The sequence below is a fragment of the Mytilus californianus genome, unplaced genomic scaffold, assembly GCF_021869535.1.
Source record: "Mytilus californianus isolate M0D057914Y unplaced genomic scaffold, xbMytCali1.0.p SCAF_6, whole genome shotgun sequence".
Classification (NCBI taxonomy): Eukaryota; Metazoa; Mollusca; class Bivalvia; order Mytilida; family Mytilidae; genus Mytilus; species Mytilus californianus.
The window spans coordinates 86,495,514-86,519,868 of NW_026262712.1; the positions used below are offsets into that span (position 1 = coordinate 86,495,514).

General features: G+C 33.4%; 1 protein-coding gene across 1 annotated transcript; it reads left to right on the forward strand.

The window, feature by feature from the left end:
- The first annotated feature begins 3,164 nt into the window (after positions 1-3,164).
- LOC127706651 (tyrosine protein-kinase src-1-like) lies at positions 3,165-24,259 on the forward strand. Its single transcript, XM_052211305.1, has 3 exons — positions 3,165-3,242; positions 16,811-17,033; positions 24,061-24,259. The coding sequence occupies exons 1-3, from the start codon at positions 3,197-3,199 to the stop codon at positions 24,257-24,259; spliced, it is 468 nt and encodes a 155-aa protein (XP_052067265.1). The 5' UTR covers positions 3,165-3,196.
- Positions 24,260-24,355: the final 96 nt, after the last annotated feature.

The window sequence follows — 24,355 nt, forward strand, 5'->3', positions numbered from 1 at the left end:
ATGAAATACTTCCTACTGAAAACAAACAAACTGCAATCAGTCAGTTAAAACCAATCTTCTTTTCCTCTGCTTCATATGTTTCACTTCACTGTTCTGAATCAAGATTTTCTAAAAATTCTTTTGTAAATTTTGTTCTATTGAAAGAACAATTTGTCCTTCTGCCATTTTGATAAAATAATTATAAATTTACTATCTGAAATACAGAGTGAGTACATACTACGTAGTTTCACTAAAAAGAACATATCATATGAAATACAAACTTTCTCAGCTGGTTTTTGAAGAAAAAATTAATTCTACCGAACCATTAGTTATTTTCTTTGCAAGATGTTGTTTTTTTCCACTTTTTGTCAAATGCATCTAAATGATATCTTTTTTTCTACAAATTTCCTGAAACTGAACAGGCAATTTGTTGAATTTTGTTTCAAAATTTTAGTCATTTTACAAAATGACTAGGTAGTTCTAGTCATTTTATATAATGCCTGTCAAGTAAAGGCATTTTATAAATTGCCTGAAAATTCAGTCATATATATATATATAATGCTCACTGAAATTGATATAAACTACCATAAAGAATAAACATACTTTTATAAAAGGACTTTTTTTTCTTCTTGTTAATGTAATGACTCGTAGATTTATGAATTACTGGTCTTTCTTGTATTTCATAACTATCGATCTCTTCGTCTGCCCGTCCGTTTATGAGCCCTTTGTCGTTTTACAAGTAAAAATTGTCTTATTAACCGGTTTTAATCATTTATATGCGCAGTGTTTGTATTTATTAAAGGCTCTTTCAATATGCGAAAAATTTAAAACAATGCAGTAAAAAATATTTGTGTACAAAAAACACAATATTGAGAAACATCTTTTAGTGATGAGATTTCAAAGAAATTGATATATATGATAAGATGTTCTAAATTGATGTCCGGTTATTTTAAGGGTAAAAACTGTATTTTTTTTTTTATTACAAATGTCAAGAAACTTGCGCTAAGGTTTCAACGAAAATTGGTATAAAGGTATGAAATAATATTCAAAATTGATTAAGGTGTCAAAAATTATCCCTTGGCTGACTTCTCTGAAATAAACCAGAATAAAAATTCATAGTTCTCTCACTAGTCAACGAATTTTAGTCTGAATCAGACGTCATTTTAATATGAACAGCTCTATACAATGTACGACTTAACAATAAATCATTAAGTGATTTTCAGTTTTTCAGTACTGTTCATACGATTAGCTTGTAATCAATAAAGATATGTTCCATCTATGTTCAGACTGTTAAGTAGTTGTTATTTACCTGTACAGATCAACGACATACTGATTTGTCTGAAAATCTACAGAACAGTTCTGAATTGACTGCAAGTAAAATGTCTGAGCAGTACTGAATTTACCCCAGTCGATAAAGTTGAAATATGAATGAAAGACTAAACATGACCTAATAAATAATTTTTCAGAAGTTTCAGATGATGTTAAGATCAAAATGACCGTTTTAGACTAAAATTTGTTTACTAGTGTCTGATTTCAACGAAACGTAACTTGATATCTACGTAGACCATACCCGGTATTTATTCTTAGTGTCACAATTTACGATAATTGATACCCGATGAACATGTATTGTCTTGTTTGCATGATTATTCGTGTCTGTATCTCACACAAAAATGCTCTTCATGAAATGATTTCTAGCAGGAAAATTTTCTCTTAGTAAATGTGTATTGAGCACCTTCCAATGCTAATCTTAATTGTAGATCAAATGACAGTTTTTGTGAAATAACAATGTCATACCCCATTTTTAAACTTGCTGTATTTATAGTGTGACCGAACGTGACAGGTGCGTTCGACTTCAATCTTAATTAGAGCACGTTTGCTAGTTTTCCTGCCGAAAGTCGTTGGTTCTCTCCCGGCACTTTGGCTTCCTGTACCAATAAAAACTGAACGCCACTATATAGCCAATAGTGCTGAAAGTGTCGTTAAACACCAATAATCAATCAATCAATCAAAATCAGGATGTAAAGTTCGTGTACTCACATCCTCTCTAAAAGAATGAAAATGTAAAAAAAAATAAGGGACGAACTTCATGTATTACTTTCTTTCTGCTTTAACATTATTAATTTGTAAGATCCTGTATCAAATTTGCTCATTTCTATTACAGTAATATACTGTGATTGTCTGTCTTTATTTTTTTCTGTCAGGAGAAAATAAGAATGTTTCAAACGTTCTAAACGATGTATAGCATATTGTGAATAAATTATAAAAATGTCTATAGAGGTCCTCCTTTGAGCTCTCCAACAGAACATGGCGACTGTACTCTGACAACATTGTTATTTGGTGATAAACAACAAAATTTGATATACTCATAATATGCCAGTTTACAGTTAGAAATGAATTATCGATATGTTTTTCAGCCCTTATGAACACATCGTAATAAAGAAGGAATCTAAGAAGAAAGCACCACGCGGAGGGTAAGATATATAGTAGGTCTTGTGTTATTACAGTAATGTTGATTGAATAATTACGAAATTTAGTTTAGTATATAAATACAAAACATATGTCATATATACTTGGGAATTCTTTTACTCGATCTATACAATTATAAAATTTTCCTGAACACAGAAAAAACACTTTACTCTTTCGTGTAATTGCCATGCTGATAGACGGTTCACATATATGTTGCCACACAGTTCTGATAGCGCATGTTTTCTAATATATTGTAAAATCGTTATTACAAAAGCAAACTTCACACGAAAAAAAATTTGCTCTGTCCATAGATAACGATATCCATCTATGCATACATTGCATACATTGCATACATTGATTATGTATACAACTAGATTATTACTTACATGGTTATTTGCTGCATCATATTTATAAATGACGATTCAGTTATTTTTTTCAAATAAATGATAATGTTTCAAATTTTCGAATCGACCTTAAAGAATTAAATGCCAAAAAAATACCCAGAATATTTAAAATTTATGCTTGACTGTAGATTCGGAGGTCGAACAAACACAGACGACGTATTTAATGTACATACATATATTCAAAATTTAATAATATCTGCTACAGATAAGACAAAGGCAATCAATAATTGTGCATACCAAAAATGACACTGCTATCTATAATACCTATGTAATTCACATACTTGTTCTTTTTGTCGTCATAAATAAAAAGAGAACATAAATGGGACATACCAAGAGAAGAATTTTTGATGGACGACGAATTAGGGGAAGGGAATTTTGGAGAAGTTTACAAAGGTAATTCGTTTGTTATTTTTATAAACCCAATTAGGTATCTTGTATTAGACAAATATATGCAAGACCACAAAACTTGAACATTCGAGAATAGCAATGTCATTTAAAATCTGCAGCCACAACCTAATAGTTCAACGTGAAAATGGTATCTTTGTATATGAGAATTGAACTTCAAATGTATGAGCGTATCATTTAAAACCCTGGTATATATGCTGAGTTTATTTCAACTAAAATGTCAGACAGATTTTTAAAATGGATGTGGTATTTTTCAAAGTTTTCGAAAATATCTTTATAAAATAAGGAGATGTGGTATCATTTGCAATGAGACAACGATCCATCAGAGACCAAATTTAAATGACGTAGATGTTAGCAAATATAGGTCACTGTACAACCTTCAACTATGAGCAAATCCCATACCGCATAGCAAGCCATAAAAGGCCCGACAGACAAAAATGCAAAATAATTCACATATGAAAACCAACGGCCTGATTTCTATTAAAATTTCTATTTTTTTCCCTCGGTAATACTGGTAGTTTAGAGTTAATATTTTTTGTGGGAATTATTGATTCTGCGTTTTTCTAGTATGTTATTCTACTACTGATCCATATTAAAACCAATAGGATGGTGGTAAAGTACTTAAAAACCACACCACATATTGATAAGCCTGTTCCTAATCTGGAGCTCTCTTAAGGTGGATAGGGGGTCTTCATTAGTATCCATAGAATTTTTTAATATTTTGCCAAAATGTAGTTTATATCATGCTTTTTTCAAAAATATGATAAAAAGTATGGGTCACCGGGATTTTTTTCACGCTACAGGTTGTGCAATATTGTCAGATTTTATATAGATTATGCAATGGAAAACACAATTTTGTGTGATAAAAAGAAAACTACACCATAGAATTGTAAGATTAAATATGAGAAGATAGCTCTTATAATATGCTTTCAGATAAGAAAAAGACAAAAAAATGGGGTCACCGGACTCGTTTTCTTGCTAAATAATAAAATAGGTAATTTCACAACACATTCAATTATAAAAGTTACTTTATCTGAGTTATCTCCCATCTATCTGAGTTATCTCCCCTTATCATGCTTATGTGGCAAAGTTGGAAAAATATGAATCAAACAAAAATATTCAGTTTTTTTGTAAAATACAGCCGTAAATATGATAAAACACATAATTTTCTATAGTTGGACGAAAAGTCTTACACATGAATTACATACTACTCTCGAAATTTGCACATTTCATTGAAGATATAGACTGATTGTTTTCTGCTATTTCAAAATCCAAGATGAAGGAAGACACCCAGCTACCTTAAGATACACAATTTCATGTCTTCTGTCTCTTAGATTATGGGTTTGGTGGTAGACTTTTAGAATTCGTTGTTAAATTTATTCACAAGTTGTCTACAGTCGGGCGATTGTGAGCTAGAAAAATAATGGTATAGACACATTTCTCTTGTTGAATATCTTTTGTTGACATTAAAATGTATTTTGCAGTTTTGTTTGTTGACGTTAAGATGTAGTTTGCTTTTTTTAGAGTTGTTCGAATGTTATCTTGTTGACGAATTTTCCTTTTTTTTTTCTTCATAATATTCGCATGGTAGGTGGTTGATGTAAAGCACGAGACGTTTACCCTGTCGGCGCACTCCTTTCGGATATTATGCGAATCTCTCAGCTTTTGTATGTTGCCTTGATTTCTATTCTCTTAATCAGTCCAAGAAATTTGAACATCGGTAAACTATTCTGTTGCCTAAATATACTATGGAAGTGCAAAATGTGTATTCCCATTCCCCATATTTTTGTGTACCTTAGAAACAACATGCAAATAATAGATTTAACAAATAATTTGTTTTAGTGTAATTTAGAAGTGTATTCTATATCCAACATGATTTAAACATGTCCCTTAACATATTTGAATCAAAACAGTTCGATTATAATTATGTGATTGTTCTTTCCATTTAAATAATACCACTTTGCATACAAAGTTATGTTGATTTAAAAATTCAAAATGTTAGCATTTATAATTATTTATCATTTAAGTATGAATTAATGGGTATTTTGATAATGGCCCTGTTATATTTCTAAGGTCTGTTATAATGGTCGAGGATGCATGTAATGGAGAGGGACATAACAGCCTCCGATGACATTATTACTGACCGAGGACAAATAACAGGGTCAATTTGAAAACACCCATTTCTTTACACTTTTATTAACCAAACCGCCAATGTGTAATATTTGATCACGCCAAATCAGTTTTGTTTTTTTGAGAAATTATATACATATAATTATACCAAATGCAATATTACAATGAAACATTTACAGTGATGTGATGTGATGGAATAACATGTAAATGTAAATATAGTTGTATTGTTGTCCTATTCAAAGCAATTTATTGCATACAATTACAGGATTTCATTCTGGATTTTAAAACTCAAAATTAAAAAAAATGATAGACATCATGGAATGTGTAATTTAATTGTTAACTTGGCAACTGAGTAGGTGGAAAGGGTATTGGGAGACAGGGAGAAAGGGGCGGGAGAAAGGAGAGAGGGGCGGGAAAAAGGAGGGAGAACTATCAAAGGGAGACGGTCTTTAATGTTGAAAAAAAAAATAAAGAGGTAAAAAAACGAAAAAACTGGATACTAAATGTTCTAATAAATGGACAAATCTTTGAAAAAAGGCAACATTTATATTTTCCAAACCATTTTTGCCATTTCCGATCATTTCTAGAAATCATCCTTTCAAAACGGAATTATCTCTCCGTTACGTTATCCTTTTTAAAATGCCCCATCATTTCCGGTTTGTTTGAGTTGAGAATGAAAAAAATTGGATGGCAATCAGAAGCGAAAGAATATTGAAACAATAAGCGCAGGTGTTCATATATTTGGGAAAAACTAAACAAAAGCCGTTGATAATCATTTTATATACTTAGAACTTGATTCTGACAAAGACTTTACCACATTTCTAAAAGAGTTGAAACTCGATAATGGTTTCCATGAACGATGTGCAAAGCTTGGGATATTACATTTTGACACCGAGTTGACAATTCTAGAGAAAAAGGACAGAAAGTTGGTCGTTGTGAATAACAACACCTCGTGGAAACATGCCTTGAAGCTGTTACTGCGGGATGAAGCAGAACTACATGGAAAATAAGCATGATAATGTCAAATACATTTTTAAAACAAACCAAAGCAGTGCACTATAATCTGGGTTCCTGTTAAATACCTCAAGGGGTCTTTTTCGAAACTTCTCAAATATATACTCAGGTCACCAGCAATCTGACCAATCTGGGCAATTATCACAGGCATCACAGTGTTGCAACGTTGCTGGCAGTATCGATAATTGTGTTCGTATGTACGAAAATGTTACATTATTTTTTGTGAACCATACTGTGATGTTGATTTAATCTGAAAAACATGAGGGCGCAGTGTCAGACATGATCTGAACAGCAGGAACTTTAGCGATATAAATGCCAATTTTATATAAAATGGCAGCCGCTAATGTCCAATGAGAATTTTGAAGTTGCCAGAGATGACCTAGGGTTATATTTGAGGTTTATCAAAAATATTTCCACTGATTACCAGGTTAATAAAAGTTACACCACACTATAGGTCCCATGTACACTTTTACCATGTTTACAGGCCCAGTTAAGACCATTCAACCTGAAGAAAAGGGGTGCTTGCTTTTTTACTTAAAGAAAAAAAATTGTTGCTACATTTCGTAAAACACAATTAGGCCCAATTTGTTCTTTGACTAAAATGGGAGCAGAAAAAATAAATTGATGCAGCATTTCTACTTGCATACACATGTGTAATATAAATATGTAAAAACGTAATGATGAATTTGAAACAAAATTTCTGTGTCCCATAAAGAAACAAAACAAATATATGTCAAGAGAAAAAAAGCAAGTCCCAACCCTTCAAGTTAAATGGTCAGTCCCTTTAAAATAGTTCATTAAATGTCCATGCTATATGCATGCTAGTAAATGACAACCAAACTGGATGATACTTCATATAACTGGTTAGTTTTATCTTTCATCAGTTTCTGATTAAATGTCAGAATTACCCCGGTAGTTATTTTGGACCCAATTTGTGGCGTCTTCAAAAGTAAACTGACACTAATCAAAACAGGTTTTGTCTACTTCAACTCCTTCAAAATAAATATTTTTATCTGTAGTAAAATTATGATAAAAAACTGATTCTTTGAAAAAGACACATGTACACATTACCAAATTTACAAGAAAAGGACAACGAATACATACTTGAATAGTATATATATATATAACAGTATATACAAATACAGGTTGATATTAAACAATTTGGCGGCTGGCGACTGTTTATATTCCATATTAGGTCAGTGACACTATGTGTAATGAAAATATGTATTCTACAAACTGTCTGAATTGTTACATTTCCAACAAAGTTGTTCCAAAGCTTTTAAACATGGACATTTACAATCCACCATTTTGTCATTGAAACGTTTAGCATTTGAATGTCCAACCAATGACATACATGTAAATATTATCAATTTATTAACATGTAACATACTCTTTTTGCAGTGAAAATATTCGATGTGAAACGTGTGAGCTCCTGCAATTTTTTTGAAGTTGGGAATTCAGGTACACAAGATATTAGAACAAAAGACTCTGAAAGTGTAGAACCAGCAACAAAAAAGATCAAAAGGTAATTGTTGTTTCCAATAGATTTTGTATGTCAAAAGTCCAAATGGTCTAAGGGTATTGCTGTAAAAAAAGATATTTCAAGTTTCCAAGGACATATGCCACATATAATTTCCAGTTTCCATTATTTTTCCGATGAAACTTAAGGAAATGAAAGATAAATCTTCAATGTTGACTTTGTAATACCTAATTATTTGTTTTTATACCCCCGATTAAAAAGCAGTCTGTATATAGTGATCCTCATGTCTGTGTGTCTGTCTGTCCTGCCATAATTTTTGTCACAAATTTCTTATGACTCTGAGATCAGAGGGTTCTGAAATTTGGCATACAGCTTCTTAAAGGTTTAAATTATTGTGGGGTGTGTTTTCTCGCCAATCCAACAACTACTTCCTGTCTGCTGAGGACTTTTTTTTTTTCTTCCAAATATAGTTATCCTATACACAAGTTTTAGTCACAAATTTCTTAGGAATCTGAGATTACAGGTTTCTAAAATTTTGCATGCAGCTTTATATAGGTGTGATGTATTGTGGGATGGGTTTTAGCACTAATCCAACAGCTACTTCCTGTTTGCCGAGGACTTGAACTATGGGGAGCAGGGGGTATCATTAAAGTAATTCTAGTTTGAAATTATATTCGCTCAGATTTCAAAAGTTTTTGACAAAATTCAGAATTTGTTAAATATCTGTGATAAAATAGTTAATTTTTATAAATATTTATTAGAACATTTCTTTGCCTAGATGATTATATGTGGTAATAATTACAATCTACTCTCATTTGTTTTGTAGCCATCATGCAAATCATTCCGATGAAACAAAGGCTAAAATCTCGTTATGGCACAGAATAAAAGATGCACAGAAGATGGGGATAGATATAGTCAGGAATGACACTGAGCAAAAGTTGTTTCAGGAATTCAAAAAAGGTATGTCCATGTATTAAGCAAATACATATTTGCCTCAATAAATATATATCCATTTGTGATACATTTGTATGAAGAATAACATAATGAAATGTGGAATATGCCAAAGAGACAGTACTCTGGTCATTCACATGCACTAAAAGCAAGTATGTTGCAGTATATTAATACATGTTCAGAAGGCTGTGATTGGTGAGGCCTTTGAAAAAACTACTGCAGCGTTGAAAATATTAACAAACATCTTGACATGTTTAAGTAAAGAGAGATGATCTGTCATATGTTGCAATTTCTAAGTTGTCATAACTTTCACCAACGGTTAAGCCCTTTTTCCGTGTTTTAGTCCCAACAACATGTACAAAACATAGCCTGTGTTGTACATTCCCTATCTTATTTATTATGGTCTATTATGTCCCAACTAAAAATGTGGAAGTGACAGATATAGTTACCCTTGTCCATCCTTAAGTCACTTTGACCTACTTTTCATGCTTCGTTGACTCTAGTTTTTGCTTTAGGTGCGTATCCCGAGAGTAGACATGGTATAGCAATGGTACTTTACCTGTGGAAGTGTCTTTGGTAGTGCAACTTCCATGGACCAGAAACTCTCATGTCACTTTGACCTACATTTTATTCTTCATTGATTCTGGTTCAATTCTTGGGCTAGATGTGTCATCTTAGTAAGAAAAATCTGTGGTCTCACAGACACATTTTCTAGTTGTATTTTTATGCCCCCGCCGTACGGCGACGGGGGCATTAAGTTTTACCCTCGTTTGTACGTACGTACGTCTGTACGTAACAAAATTTTGGTTTCCGCTCTATAACTTTAGTTTGCCTCAACCAATGTTTTGAAACTTATACACAATGCTTATTACCATGAAATACAGATCTCGAGCAATTTTGGGTGGCGTAACTTTTACCGTTCCTGAGTTATGCCTGAGTCTTCCTGATATTGAATGATGATAATCAATGCAAGTTGCAAGTGGAGGCATCTGTGTCCTTCAGGCACATTCTTCTTTTATTTTTTGAACAAAAGCAAGTCAAAAGATTACCAACTTATCTTTTTCAGATATTGCAGCCTTGGCATCATCTGTCGCAGTAAATGAAATAGATGTAAACTGTGGGTTATGTGGCAAAACAGTTATGATGAACAAAGTGAGAGCACGTGCCTATTTTATAAAGAGTGAGTTGATAGAAAAAATAAAGTATTAGGCTTAAACAAAACTGTGTACAGTATTTTTTATTTACAATGTAAGAAGCTTATGAATTTGTAAGATGTTTCATCAGCCTTGGAACCAATTTTCATATTAAAAATAATGCTGATTGTTTTGAAAATTGTGATTTTATCAGAGCGGCGACACTTCGGTTTGGACACCCTTTAGTTTATACTCTGTCTGTCCGTCACACTTTTCTTTGTCAAAGGATAACTCAAGTTTGCTTTGACCAAAGGAAATACAATGTATACACAACATTAAGCATCTTTAGAGAAAAACTACCTTTTGATATTAAAGTGTTTTTAATTTTTTTGTGTCCAAGTTATGGACTTGTGGAGATAGGCTGACAGATTTAAGACAGGTCGTTTTTCTTGTGTTATTAGGGCCCCGACATTTGGTGCTGGACGACCTATAGTAATCAGTCTGTATGTCCATCACCATTTTCATTGTAGTACCATAATTCAAAGTTTGCCTTGACTGATTGAAATAAAATAACACAACAATTTTCACGCCAATCAAACAACTACTTCCTGTTTGCCGAGGACTTGAACTTTGGGGTTCATGGGTATCATCATAGTGAGCTTCGCTCACAGTAATTCTAGTATTCATGTATCTTATAGATAGCATTGTCTTTAAGAAATAACTTAACTACAATGAATAAGGATTATAACAAATTACCAAACACACAAACAAAGCCTAACACATAAGAATCAAGCATTAAGACATGGAATCTAGAATGTAACCTACCAGTTACCACATTAAACATTGATTAGGAGCCTTAGTTTTTTCAAAAGTCTCAAAAAATTTAAGTAAGAGAAATATGTTATATAACATTTGTCCAAATAAAAAGAAAAATTCAAAGAAAATATAATAAAAGGAACCAAATTTATTACAGTTAATGTGTATGTTTGCCATAATTGGGCTATTAATTTTTCAGATGGAAATAATAATGACAGTGATGTACAAGAAATCCAAGGAGGTTCTGACAGTGATACTAACGATACTAATAGAGAAGAAGAAAAACAAGAATCTGATGCATCTGAAATCCTTGAAAGTGGAGAGGAAATGTAATTGAACTTCTTTGTGTGGCACATTTTGTAACATGTAATACTTACAGTTTTTGTCTTGTCTGCGACAACAAGACTTATTTTCTGGTGTACATAATTGTTCAATTTATGATAAGGTAAACAATAATATTTTGTATGCAGTTGCATAAACATCAGTAAATGTCTGCCCATTTCTTTTTTTACGTCTCTATCCTTGCAGTCATGGTCAATTGACTTAAACATTTTTAATGCAATTCAATGTTCAAGTTTGTGATATGCTCAAGTTTACATGAACCACTAGGTAACTGATAATGGGTACGCAGTAGCATTACCATCAGTACATCTCAGCTCCATAACCATGTCATATATATGGCCCTGCACTCACAGTCCATTTACTTTGACATTTTCAAAGTATATTAAATGTTAAAGTTTTTGATTAGCTAAAGTAAAAAATTTTAAATTCTATTAAATGTTTGAATTCACTTAGAAACTTGAACCATTTGCAACAGGCGAGAAACATCTCTGTGTTAACAGGTTTTCAATTTGAGCTATTGCCATCATATGGCTTCAGTTGTCTGTCATTGATAATTTTAAAAAATCTTCTCCTCTGAAGCCACTAAACAGTTTTGATCTTTTGTAGTCCTTTATTTTGCCCAAATATGCAACAGGATATGAAATTGATGTTGAAAGTGATTTAATGTGGTCAATATACTTTTTTCAGGGAAATGATTGCATAATCATCAGGTAAAAAAATACTCGTATCTTATAGATTTTCTAGTCCGACATGTGATGATGTATTTTATTGTTTAGTTTTTTTATAAGATCTGTACATTTATTTTTATGTTTTTTTTAGTTTAGTTTCTGTTTTAAAATAAAAACAACCCTTTTTTAAAGTTTGGTTGTCTTTTATTTTCAGGCTTCACACACCTTTACAGCCTGTCATAACACACACATCTTTTGACCTACCTGATCAGTTATCTTCCTTGTCTTGTGAACTGTCCAATTTCCAAACATGTGAACTACCAACTGACATTAATATGACAACTATGCCAGATGAAACATACAATTCAGAATTGCCAGACAATACTACAGATTTAAATGAAACATACAGTAAAGATGACTTTGGCATGAGTATCTCAGACTCTATTAATACTGAATTCCCTCGTTCACCAAAACTTGCTGAATGCCACGAATCACAAGAGTATATCAGCATTTCTGATGACCAATTAAATAGTATATCAGCTTTGGATGCTTATGATTCTTGTAGTGATTTTGAATCAGAATTCCATGATGAAAACTTGTACGAAAATATACAATCTGTATTACCACTGCACATGAGTAATCCTTGCTTTGATGCTGGGGGTGAAAGACTTATTTTTGCTGATAGAGTTGCAGAAAGATTAGATTTGTTAATATCTAAAGGAGAAGTTCCAGATGATCATATTTTCTACAAAATAATTGATAACATTACAAAATACGTTCATCACGGTAACATTCATAAAATGATGGCATAAAGTTTATATGGGATACTATCGTTGTTAATTGGTGCAACAGTTTATTATACCTTGGTGGTAATAAAACATACAATTTCCTGCGTGGGCCAGGAAACTTTAAATGGGGAAGGCAATCTCCTTTCGATCTGGAAAGATTCAATCTGCCACTACCGGATGAAAGAACATGCAGACATCATTCCCCTGCATTCACAACACGACCTGGCATTGTTATTGAACTCCTGCTTTGCATCATTCACCTTCTTACAAATATGTCAGTAAGTCCATTGGTTGGAAATGAAAGATGTTCAATTTTTGGTATGTCTATGGGTAGAGATGGCATAGGTTTAAAACCAGAACTAAGCTTTGGTCCAATTAGGAAAGTTCTTGTGGGTGCAAAATTTGATATAGATGCTAATTATGTCAAGAACAATCCTCATCCAGATGTAGCAGGTATAAAAACATTAAAAGATTCTATGATTAAAGATGCTGACACTCTGGTTTTAACTGACTTGACAAATTCAGTAAGTCTTCCAGTCGGACTTGACTATTCACCACATATACAGAGTAGTGACTATGCTAAAAATCTGGTAGAAAAGTGGGTACAAGAAGCACAAATACGTTCAGGGTGTCTCGAACTGAAAAAAGAAAAAGGAAAAGTTGTTGAATATGTCAGTATTTGTTGTAATCGAAGTTGTGAAGCATGCAGTAAACTGGGACAGGTCTGTAATCAGTGTGAAATAAATGGCCAGATTTCTATACTACCACAATTACGAGCATGTGAGAGATGTATCGAGAACAATATAAAGTGTAATAGAATGGCCGTGATGGTTGTTATTCACGATTGTGAACAGAAAAACAATCCGCAATGGAAAAAATAATTGATGACAAAATTGAGGGTCGACAAATTCCAGAATTAAGTCTAACTGGTGTAGGTCCGGATGCGGTCCATATTGGAAAATGTCTAGCAGGTAGTTTGTCAAATTGGTGGCTCTTAGTTGACAATTACCGAATAAATTTGATCATTCTTCGAATGTTAAGACAAACACAGACAATAATGGGTAATGTGTTGAGAGAAAACATTTCGTTGGATTCTGTGAAACGGAAGGATCGACAGGCAACTGCTGCAGTTGCCGAAATAAGTTCAGAAAAATTCCTTGACTGTCTACAAAATTCAGATAATGACGTGGTCGTATGGACTGTCGTTCCGGAAAAGTACAGAAAATGCGATGACAATCATCCAAGCATTTTAAAGGAACCAGTAGACATATGTCTTTCGGATGATCCGTCCGAATGGTACGTTGCTGATCGGGTAGGAGTTATATATTCAGTTAGACTTCACTATCCAGCAGAGGTCAAACAGTTGGCAAAAGGTCTGAGCACACCCAGTTCGATTATGAATTTAGATGGGATCCTGTTCGTGTGTGAAAGTGGCAAAAACAAAATAGTCTACATAGACCATAAAGATACTCTGAAATTAGACATATCTAAATCAACCAAAAGAAATCTGTGTGAATATGCCACGTTTTTGGAGATAACAGAACCCGAAAAAAGTAATCTGAAAACCCTCAGACAAATTATCAACAGGAGAATAGAGGTGGCAGGTCTTCCAAGAGGCACAAAAGACACAGTCAGGGTTCTTGACATTGGTATTGACGCTGTTGTACCTACTAAACTAGTTAAAGTTGTCAAAGGTTTGTTCTTTGTAGCAGATCAGAAAACAAAGTCAATCTTGCAGGTTTCTGTGAAACGAAAAGTTGTTGCCTATGGCTATGACCTTTTTGGAACAAGTTTATACTCGATTAGTGTACCAGATATGAGTGGATGTTTCGGATTAGCCTACTGTTCAAACTATCTGTACTTAACCGATCATACAGCTGGTATTCTGCGCCTAGAATTGGATTCAAACACAGTCTCTGTGATTCTGAAAACTGGTACCGAAATCTGCAACCAACCACATGGAATTGCCATAGTTGGAACTGAATTAATATACTCTGACGTTGTATAGAGCATTATACAAGATCAAAGACATTGAAAATGTATCACTTTACCTACCTGATGTTGTTTTGTTCGCTGGGAAAGGAGAGGAAGGAAATGAGGATGGTCTTGGTAAAGATTGCAAATTTTCGCAACCATCAGGAATATGTACTGAAGGCAACACTCTGTTTGTTATAGACTCTGGATCGAAAAATATCAGACTTATAACGTCTTTGTCACCAGTGCACAAATATCTGTCTGTACTCCGTGATATTTACAAGTCATTTTCTGTGCATACCGAAATATTGGGAAGTGGTCATAGCGATGATATCAGGATGTCAATTTCTAAGTTGAAAGACGTTGAAAGTTTCTTTGAAAACTGCACATCTGAAGCCAAGACACTTTTACATTTGAAAATTAACTGCTTGCAAGGACCTCATGGCGTACCAGCCTCTAAAACAATACAGTCAGTTCATATGCTTCGAACAATGTTGGAGTCTCTTTCCGAGCAAATTACTGGTATAGAATCAAAATACTTGGAGAAAGTTGATATTAATTCAGCTCTTACGTTAGTTAATGAACAATTGCACAGTATGTTGCGGTTAAAAACAGAAACACCATCAGTTTTTGACTGTGCAAGGGATTTTCTCAGAGGTGTCGTTGAGTGTGTTAAGAAAGTATCGCTTTGTGGATATCATTATTTCACATCAAAGAAAACGTCAGGGTATGAGAGTCCAAAACAGTATCTATTCCTTGAACAGTTTCCAAAGTCCAACGTGACAAGCCGTCCTGTGTCTCTAAAGAAGACGTGAAACTATTGTTTGAATTTAGGGAGAGATATGGAAAAGGAGTACGACAGCGAAGCGTAAGAAACGATACAACGAAGTTTAATGCAGGTACGCTGCCTCTCAACATGTACCAAAACAATATCCCACCTAAATATGCATCGATAGATCTGTCTGTTACCGACATTAGAATCAACGAAACAGCTGAAGATCCGTCACTTACAGAACCACGCATAATTGATCAATTGGAAAGTTCAAATGAACCCGCCGGACCAGTGTTAGACTCTATTTATGATGAAAATGATTTGCCATCATTTGGTGGCGGTCATGTTGGATGACCAGTTTTCTCTCGGAAGTCTCACTGAACGTGTTTTTGAAACTGACAAAGTGTGCAAAGCGATTCTGTATAAAGAGAATGATGGCCTTGAATTTCATAAAGACATGCAAAGAGATATACCACTTAATTATATATTAGAACGTGTAATACCCCCTTTGTTACCTGGTCAGGTTGTATATACATTAGATGAAGAAATTTACAATAGGCTGACCAGCTCTCTTCAGACTGATACAATGACGATCAATGAAAAAGTTAGCGAGACGTTTGAGGAAGAGGAAATTGTACTGACTGTACTGAGCTGTGAAAGGACGAGACGTGGGAGAACTGTTAAAAAACCAAGACAGTCGATGGATTTCTATTAATTCTGTACATATTATATTATATTTCATAGCAACACTTAGACAAATATTTAAGGCCAGATATATTTACACAGGTTCATTAGTTTTCTTGTCTTATGCCTTCACATGTGGGTATCTGTTTCTTCTAAGTATTTGGCGATCTTCTACAAATTTAAAAAGAAGGGATGCTGACAATGTCAGAGAGATACACTCCCTCCTCTAAACAATATTACATGTACTTAACGCGTTTTCCAGATGACACAATAAAAACTATGTCTAATTTCATGATCTTCATACATGACCTTACATATCAAAAATGAGTTTCTTGACATTGGGGCATGCACAATGCACCATTGACAACATTCCAACATTGTGTATTAATTTTCGTACGAATAGGAGGCAGGCCTTGTTCGTAAAATCAGTATATGCATTAATAAAGACCTATGCCACCTATATATGGTCATATATTAATTCAAATTTGTATTAAAATCGATTGATCTGAAAAAAGACGGCTGTTAAGGTGGGAGATGGAAGCAGAGGGGCGGGAGAAAGGAGAGAGGGGGCGGGAGAAAGGAGACGAGGGGCGGGAGAAAGGAGAAAGGTACCCCCTTTCCACCCCCTCGCAACTGTGTTAAATAAGATAAGTCGTGGGGAACTTTCAATTTATACTCAATCATAATCATTATGAAAAAAAAACAAAACATATGCGCCGCGCTCTTCTGTTTGTGTGATTCGAAATTATGATTTACACTCTCATTTATTTTCTGTAGGATACAATATTTTAAATATTTTTAAAAGTAAAATGAATGGAAAGGTCATTGCTATTAAAATCTCACAAGGTGGCAAAATGTCAACTAAGGAGTACTCAGCAGAAGCTGAAATCATGAAAAAGTGTCAACATGAAAATTTAGTTGAATTACTGGGTATCTGTACAGATCAAAAACAGATTTTCATTATTACTGAATTCATGTTAAATGGAAGTTTACTCGATTATATGAAAACCAAAGAAGGAAAAACCTGACAACTAGATGCCACGATACGAATAGCTGCACAGGTATGACATGTTCATGCTTCGTTAGAACTTGAGGCATTCTGGCTGATCATCGTATTTCAACATACAATTTATACGCGATATGTACTTATTTTGTTTCTATTTTGGGTAATCGTTATATATACATTTGTAATATGTTAGTTTTTATGTGAGAAAAACCGCAAAAATAGGTAGGAGATAGCAAGGTACAATAAAAAAAATCATATAAGTCGATGAGAAACAAACTATCCTGTATCAACACAAAAAAGACGTTAACACAAACAACAGTCGGTAAAAAAAACCCTATACAGAAATCTTAAGACTAAGCAACACGAACTCACCAAAAACTGGGAGTGATCCCATGTGCACCGGAGTGGTAAATACTAGTTGCATCCATCGTGTCACCCAAAGCAGGTTGAAAATCAAGGATAAGTCGCATTCGGTGATGCCATAATCAAGGAAAAGATGATGGATTTGTGGCTACGACAATTATAATATTTTTGTGACAAAGATACTCCATAACGGTACAAAAAATCAAGATGGTAACTTTTAATGCGATTACTTCAACTTTACCAATAGGCACCCTCGGTTCAATAGCTTCCTTGTAAGCAATCAACGGTACCCATATGCATATTAAGGCAGTCAATATGCACTTTCATTTTTATAGCACTGAATATGGTTTTTAAAACAAAGTATATCTAAAAGTCTTTATGTTATATTGTCCTTACTAGCATTGTATTGCAAGGTCGTGTATAAAATGAGAAGAGGGAAGCTTATTCGTTGAAATAAATTCAATAAGCAATGAATTCGTGAAAGTACCAACAAGTCAAAATGCAAAGTTATGTATCTAGTATTTGTTTGTAAAGGTAATATATTTTTAGTTGTTGCTATTATTCAAATTCTAACTGAATATGACCAATCCGTCTTAGCGTTTATTTCTTTGTCATAGAATATTAAAAAAAATTAAATATGGTAAGGTAAATGGAAGTTGAACTTTCTAGCACAACAGATGTCAAGTAGCATTGCACCGTTGTTTATGTCACATTTTATGAAGCTATAATAAATTTGCAATCGTTCCTCTGAAATTAGCTCCGAACAGTAAATATGCATATAAAAACAAATAGAAATTATATAAAATGGTTGTGCATGATTGTCAAAGTTTACATTTCTACTGTTAGCTATATTATTTGCAACTATTGCAACTATTGAACTCTCTTTTTTTTTCGGTGAATTTAATCTTATATTATCTACGTAACACGTAGCTGGTAGATTGAATTTTGCACTGGTGGGTATGCTTCCGGTATTTGATTAGATATCACTCAAACGCCTAACTGATATTTCAAGGTCACCATTATTGATATTAGCAAAGCAATATGGAATAGGATCCCAGTTACGGCAACCAGTCCGGTACCCGCGAATGTAGTTCTTAAAAAATTATAACTTTCATTTAAATGGGTGTAGTGTTATTATTACACAAGTTCTGTAACTGAATGTTGATTTATTTGAAAGGGTAGGCTTTCTAGTTTGAATTTCTGTAAAATTTTGATTGATTTAAATGTCATCTGGCGTCAGTGCCTAGAGTAAATTGCCTAAATTCTAGCCTTTATTCTTCCCCGGAAGTAGACTGACTGACCCTGTTGTCAATCAAAACGAAATTTTGCAACGGAATGTCGATCATGAGGCACTGAGATTGTACTAAGAAACATCGAAACCTATGCCTAACATGAAAAAGAGATCCCAAGGTGGCTATCAAAATTATTTATTGAACAGCAGCCCATTTATTTACTATGATTTTCAATGCGTTTCAATGGGGCAAATAACTGGGTCCCCGTTCCTGTCAGAGGGCATATATTGAACACTTCAATCTGCTTCTGTAAGCTTATTTTTGAATTTACATGGATGAAATTTTGCTAGAGACTTCAAATTCAATAAGGAAAACAATGGTATAATTATTTTTCAAATTTGAATTAAACTTTTTAAATTAAAATGAAATTTAAATTTATGAAATTTAAAAAAAGAAATTTTCAATTTAAAGTTTGCAAAGGGGTCACAGTAAGGTCATTTTGTTGGTAATATGTATTCATACACTTGTAAGTTAAAATGGAGGGATTTTTCAAAAAATATCAGCAAAAAATACTAGAAAAGAGCCACCTGGCAAGAAAAAACAAATGTCTAATATGGGATCAGGGGACAACAAAAGATGGAAAATATGGGCTTATTTCTTTCTGGGATCCTATTTCTGGCACCTGGAAATAGATAAAAGCCCATAGATTCAGTTTTATGGTTTTTGATAATTATTGGATATTAAATGAAACATTTGACGCCAGCCACTTGTGTCACAATAGTTTGTGTGTGAATGCGGCTCACATTACTTTAGAGCCGCATCACATAAACAACAACAGAATTTATTGTAAACACCAAAACTCTTGCCAGGGGCATGCAAATTTTCCAGATTGCCGACTGGATTTATTTTTGGAAGATATTTAAGGGTAGGGCATAGCTTATATAGAGAATTTTGACTGAATGTACAACAATTTTAGACTCTTTTTTAAAGATTTAGTGGTCCTTAAAAGGACCGTTAGTTAATTTTGTCTTTATCTTTTTCAGCAGTAGATGAATGCAGCTACATCTTCTTTGACTTTGGAACTTTTGAAGTACAGCTTCTGGTAGGTATATTCTTCTTTGCTGGTATTACTCTACCATATGAATGATCGTCCTTTATGCTTTTAACAAATGAAGCATCAAGTTTTGGATCAAGTTGTCCCTTTTGATATCTGTCTGTACATTTACTTTCTTCCGAATGATCCTTAATTTTCTGTCCGGTTTCTTGTTAATTTTTCTTTTTCCTTTCTGGAGTATTTTGGTATACTTTGTTCCGTTCACACTCCCTTTGCATCTGGTCCAAGTGTTTTAATGAACCTGGTGATATTTTAAAACCAATACATTCTGCTGTTTGTCTCCAGGAATTAGCTATACCATTATTCAAAGTGTGAATTATTGCACATACCCTCCCTTCAAAATTTCTACAAAAGTTCACATTCTTTGGTAAGTAAACACTTAGTGCTCTGTTAACAGCTTCACATTTTTGAGTGTTGAAATTAAATTTCATTTTCATTAATGCTTCCTCGCTAAGTTTCATTTTTAAAAGTTCCTGCATTATTAACTTGTCATTGTTATCCATATTCAGGTTGGTTAACTTGTTCGCACCCAAGTACATGGATCTCAGCCACCAACAGTTTGAGTGTCCACCACCACACATGTATGAACTAGTGGGACATTTAGAGCAGTCACAAGTATAACAACGCACAGTAGCATTAATCATTCAGGCAGATCCAGGATTGCCCTCGACCATGTCGACATCTGTTAAACTATAGGAGGTACCGTCTTGACGGGTTTTAGCTACAAGTGAAAACTTTTCTGCATCTAGCCTTTTCCATTGTATTTTAAATGAACTTAGCTGACTGTTTGAAGACTATGTATCATATTTTATACCCTTGTTATCGGGTATGCTTCTTAGCATATGTAATTCTTTTAAAAAAAACGAAAGATTTAAATTTAATTAAAAAAATAATAATTAATTTGTTTTCAGCAGAAATTTGTTTTAACTAGATTTCCATACAAAGAATGAATTTATCTACCATATGCAATTTACAGAATGTAAATATCTTTTGAAATAAAAAAAGTTTTGCTGATTTTAAGCATATTTACTTCATGAATTTATGATTTTATCCGACCAATTTTCTGGTATTTGAGATGTTATAGATAAGGATCAATAACTCTGTAACTGTTGGATCAAATTTATTGAAACTTTGCACAATAACTACTGAGATGTATATCTTTTTTTATAAAGTGCAGTTTTAAGTCTGGAACAAAAAATAAAGTCTGACAGGAATAGGATCCAAGTTACGGCAACCAGTCTGGTACCCACGAATGTAGTTCTTAAAAAAATTATAACTTTTATTTAAAATGGTGTAGTGTTATTATTACACAAGTTCTGTAACTGGATGTTGATTTATTTGAAAGGGTAGGCTTTCTAGTTTGAATTTGAATTTCTGTAACAATTTTGATTGATTTAAATGTAATCTGGCGTCAGTGCATAGAGTAAATTGCCTAAATTCTAGCCTTTATTCTTCCCCGGAAGTAGACTGACTGACCCTGTTGTCAATCAAAACAAAATTTTGCAACAGAATGCCGGTCATGAGGCACTGAGATTGTACTTAGAAACTTCGAAACCAATTCCTAACATGAAACAGCGATCCCAAAGTGGCTATCAAAATTATTTATTGAACAGCAGCCCATTTATTTACTATGATTTTCAATGCGTTTCAATGGGGCAAATAACTGGGTCCCCGTTCCTGTCAGAGGGCATATATTGAACACTTCAATCTGCTTCTGTAAGCTTATTTTTGAATTTACATGGATGAAATTTTGCTAGAGACTTCAAATTCAATAAGGAAAACAATGGTATAATTATTTTTCAAATTTGAATTAAACTTTTTAAATTAAAATGAAATTTAAATTTATGAAATTTAAAAAAAGAAATTTTCAATTTAAAGTTTGCAAAGGGGTCACAGTAAGGTCATTTTGTTGGTAATATGTAATCATACACTTGTAAGTTAAAATGGAGGGATTTTTCAAAAAATATCAGCAAAAAATACTAGAAAAGAGCCACCTGGCAAGAAATAACAAATGTCTAATATGGGATCAGGGGACAACAAAAGATGGAAAATATGGGCTTATTTCTTTCTGGGATCCTATTTCTGGCACCTGGAAATAGATAAAAGCCCATAGATTCAGTTTTATGGTTTTTGATAATTATTGGATATTAAATGAAACATTTGACGCCAGCCACTTGTGTCACAATAGTTTGTGTGTGAATGCGGCTCACATTACTTTAGAGCCGCATCACATAAACAACAACAGAATTTATTGTAAACACCAAAACTCTTGCCAGGGGCATGCAAATTTTCCAGATTGCCGACTGGATTTATTTTTGGAAGATATTTAAGGGTAGGGCATAGCTTATATAGAGAATTTTGACTGAATGTACAACAATTTTAGACTCTTTTTTAAAGATTTAGTGGTCCTTAAAAGGACCGTTAGTTAATTTTGTCTTTATCTTTTTCAGCAGTAGATGAATGCAGCTACATCTTCTTTGACTTTGGAACTTTTGAAGTACAGCTTCTGGTAGGTATATTCTTCTTTGCTGGTATTACTCTACCATATGAATGATCGTCCTTTATGCTTTTAACAAATGAAGCATCAAGTTTTGGATCAAGTTGTCCCTTTTGATATCTGTCTGTACATTTACTTTCTTCCGAATAATCCTTAATTTTCTGTCCGGTTTCTTGTTAATTTTTCTTTTTCCTTTCTGGAGTATTTTGGTATACTTTGTTCCGTTCACACTCCCTTTGCATCTGGTCCAAGTGTTTTAATGAACCTGGTGATATTTTAAAACCAATACATTCTGCTGTTTGTCTCCAGGAATTAGCTATACCATTATTCAAAGTGTGAATTATTGCACATGCCCTCCCTTCAAAATTTCTACAAAAGTTCACATTCTTTGGTAAGTAAACACTTAGTGCTCTGTTAACAGCTTCACATTTTTGAGTGTTGAAATTAAATTTCATTTTCATTAATGCTTCCTCGCTAAGTTTCATTTTTAAAAGTTCCTGCATTATTAACTTGTCATTGTTATCCATATTCAGGTTGGTTAACTTGTTCGCACCCAAGTACATGGATCTCAGCCACCAACAGTTTGAGTGTCCACCACCACACATGTATGAACTAGTGGGACATTTAGAGCAGTCACAAGTATAACAACGCACAGTAGCATTAATCATTCAGGCAGATCCAGGATTGCCCTCGACCATGTCGACATCTGTTAAACTATAGGAGGTACCGTCTTGACGGGTTTTAGCTACAAGTGAAAACTTTTCTGCATCTAGCCTTTTCCATTGTATTTTAAATGAACTTAGCTGACTGTTTGAAGACTATGTATCATATTTTATACCCTTGTTATCGGGTATGCTTCTTAGCATATGTAATTCTTTTAAAAAAAACGAAAGATTTAAATTTAATTAAAAAAATAATAATTAATTTTTTTTCAGCAGAAATTTGTTTTAACTAGATTTCCATACAAAGAATGAATTTATCTACCATATGCAATTTACAGAATGTAAATATCTTTTGAAATAAAAAAGTTTTGCTGATTTTAAGCATATTTACTTCATGAATTTATGATTTTATCCGACCAATTTTCTGGTATTTGAGATGTTATAGATAAGGATCAATAACTCTGTAACTGTTGGATCAAATTTATTGAAACTTTGCACAATAACTACTGAGATGTATATCTTTTTTTATAAAGTGCAGTTTTAAGTCTGGAACAAAAATTAAAGTCTGACAGGAATAGGATCCAAGTTACGGCAACCAGTCTGGTACCCACGAATGTAGTTCTTAAAAAAATTATAACTTTTATTTAAAATGGTGTAGTGTTATTATTACACAAGTTCTGTAACTGGATGTTGATTTATTTGAAAGGGTAGGCTTTCTAGTTTGAATTTGAATTTCTGTAAAAATTTTGATTGATTTAAATGTAATCTGGCGTCAGTGCATAAAGTAAATTGCCTAAATTCTAGCCTTTATTCTTCCCCGGAAGTAGACTGACTGACCCTGTTGTCAATCAAAACAAAATTTTGCAACAGAATGCCGGTCATGAGGCACTGAGATTGTACTTAGAAACTTCGAAACCAATGCCTAACATGAAACAGAGATCCCAAAGTGGCTATCAAAATTATTTATTGAACAGCAGCCCTTTAATTACTATGATTGTCAATGCGTTTCAATGGGGCAAATAACTGGGTCCCCGTTCCATATACATCTCTGACTTCTTCGAAATTCAAGCGGGTTGGGTTGGGTTGGGTTTGGTTGTTTTTTTTTTTTTTTTTTTTTTTTTTTTTTTTTTTTTTTTGTTTGCTACATCAAAATACGTTTGTGTAATTTATGTAATATAAGTTTAACTATTTCAAATCGTGCCGGCTGTTATTCATTAATCATTAAACAAGCATATATTTATCCGCAAATAGCAAATGGAATGGCTTTCTTAAAGAGCAAAAAAATTATACACAGGGATTTAGCAGCTAGGAACGTGCTGATTGGAAAATGTAAAATCGCCAAAGTTGCAGATTTTGGACTAGCACGATCCACCATCTGATAAGAATGTCTACAACCCAAGAGGTAATTTTATAGCATACGTAGTAGCATTACATATAAAAGTCAGAAGCTGTGGTATAATTGCCAATGAGCCAAC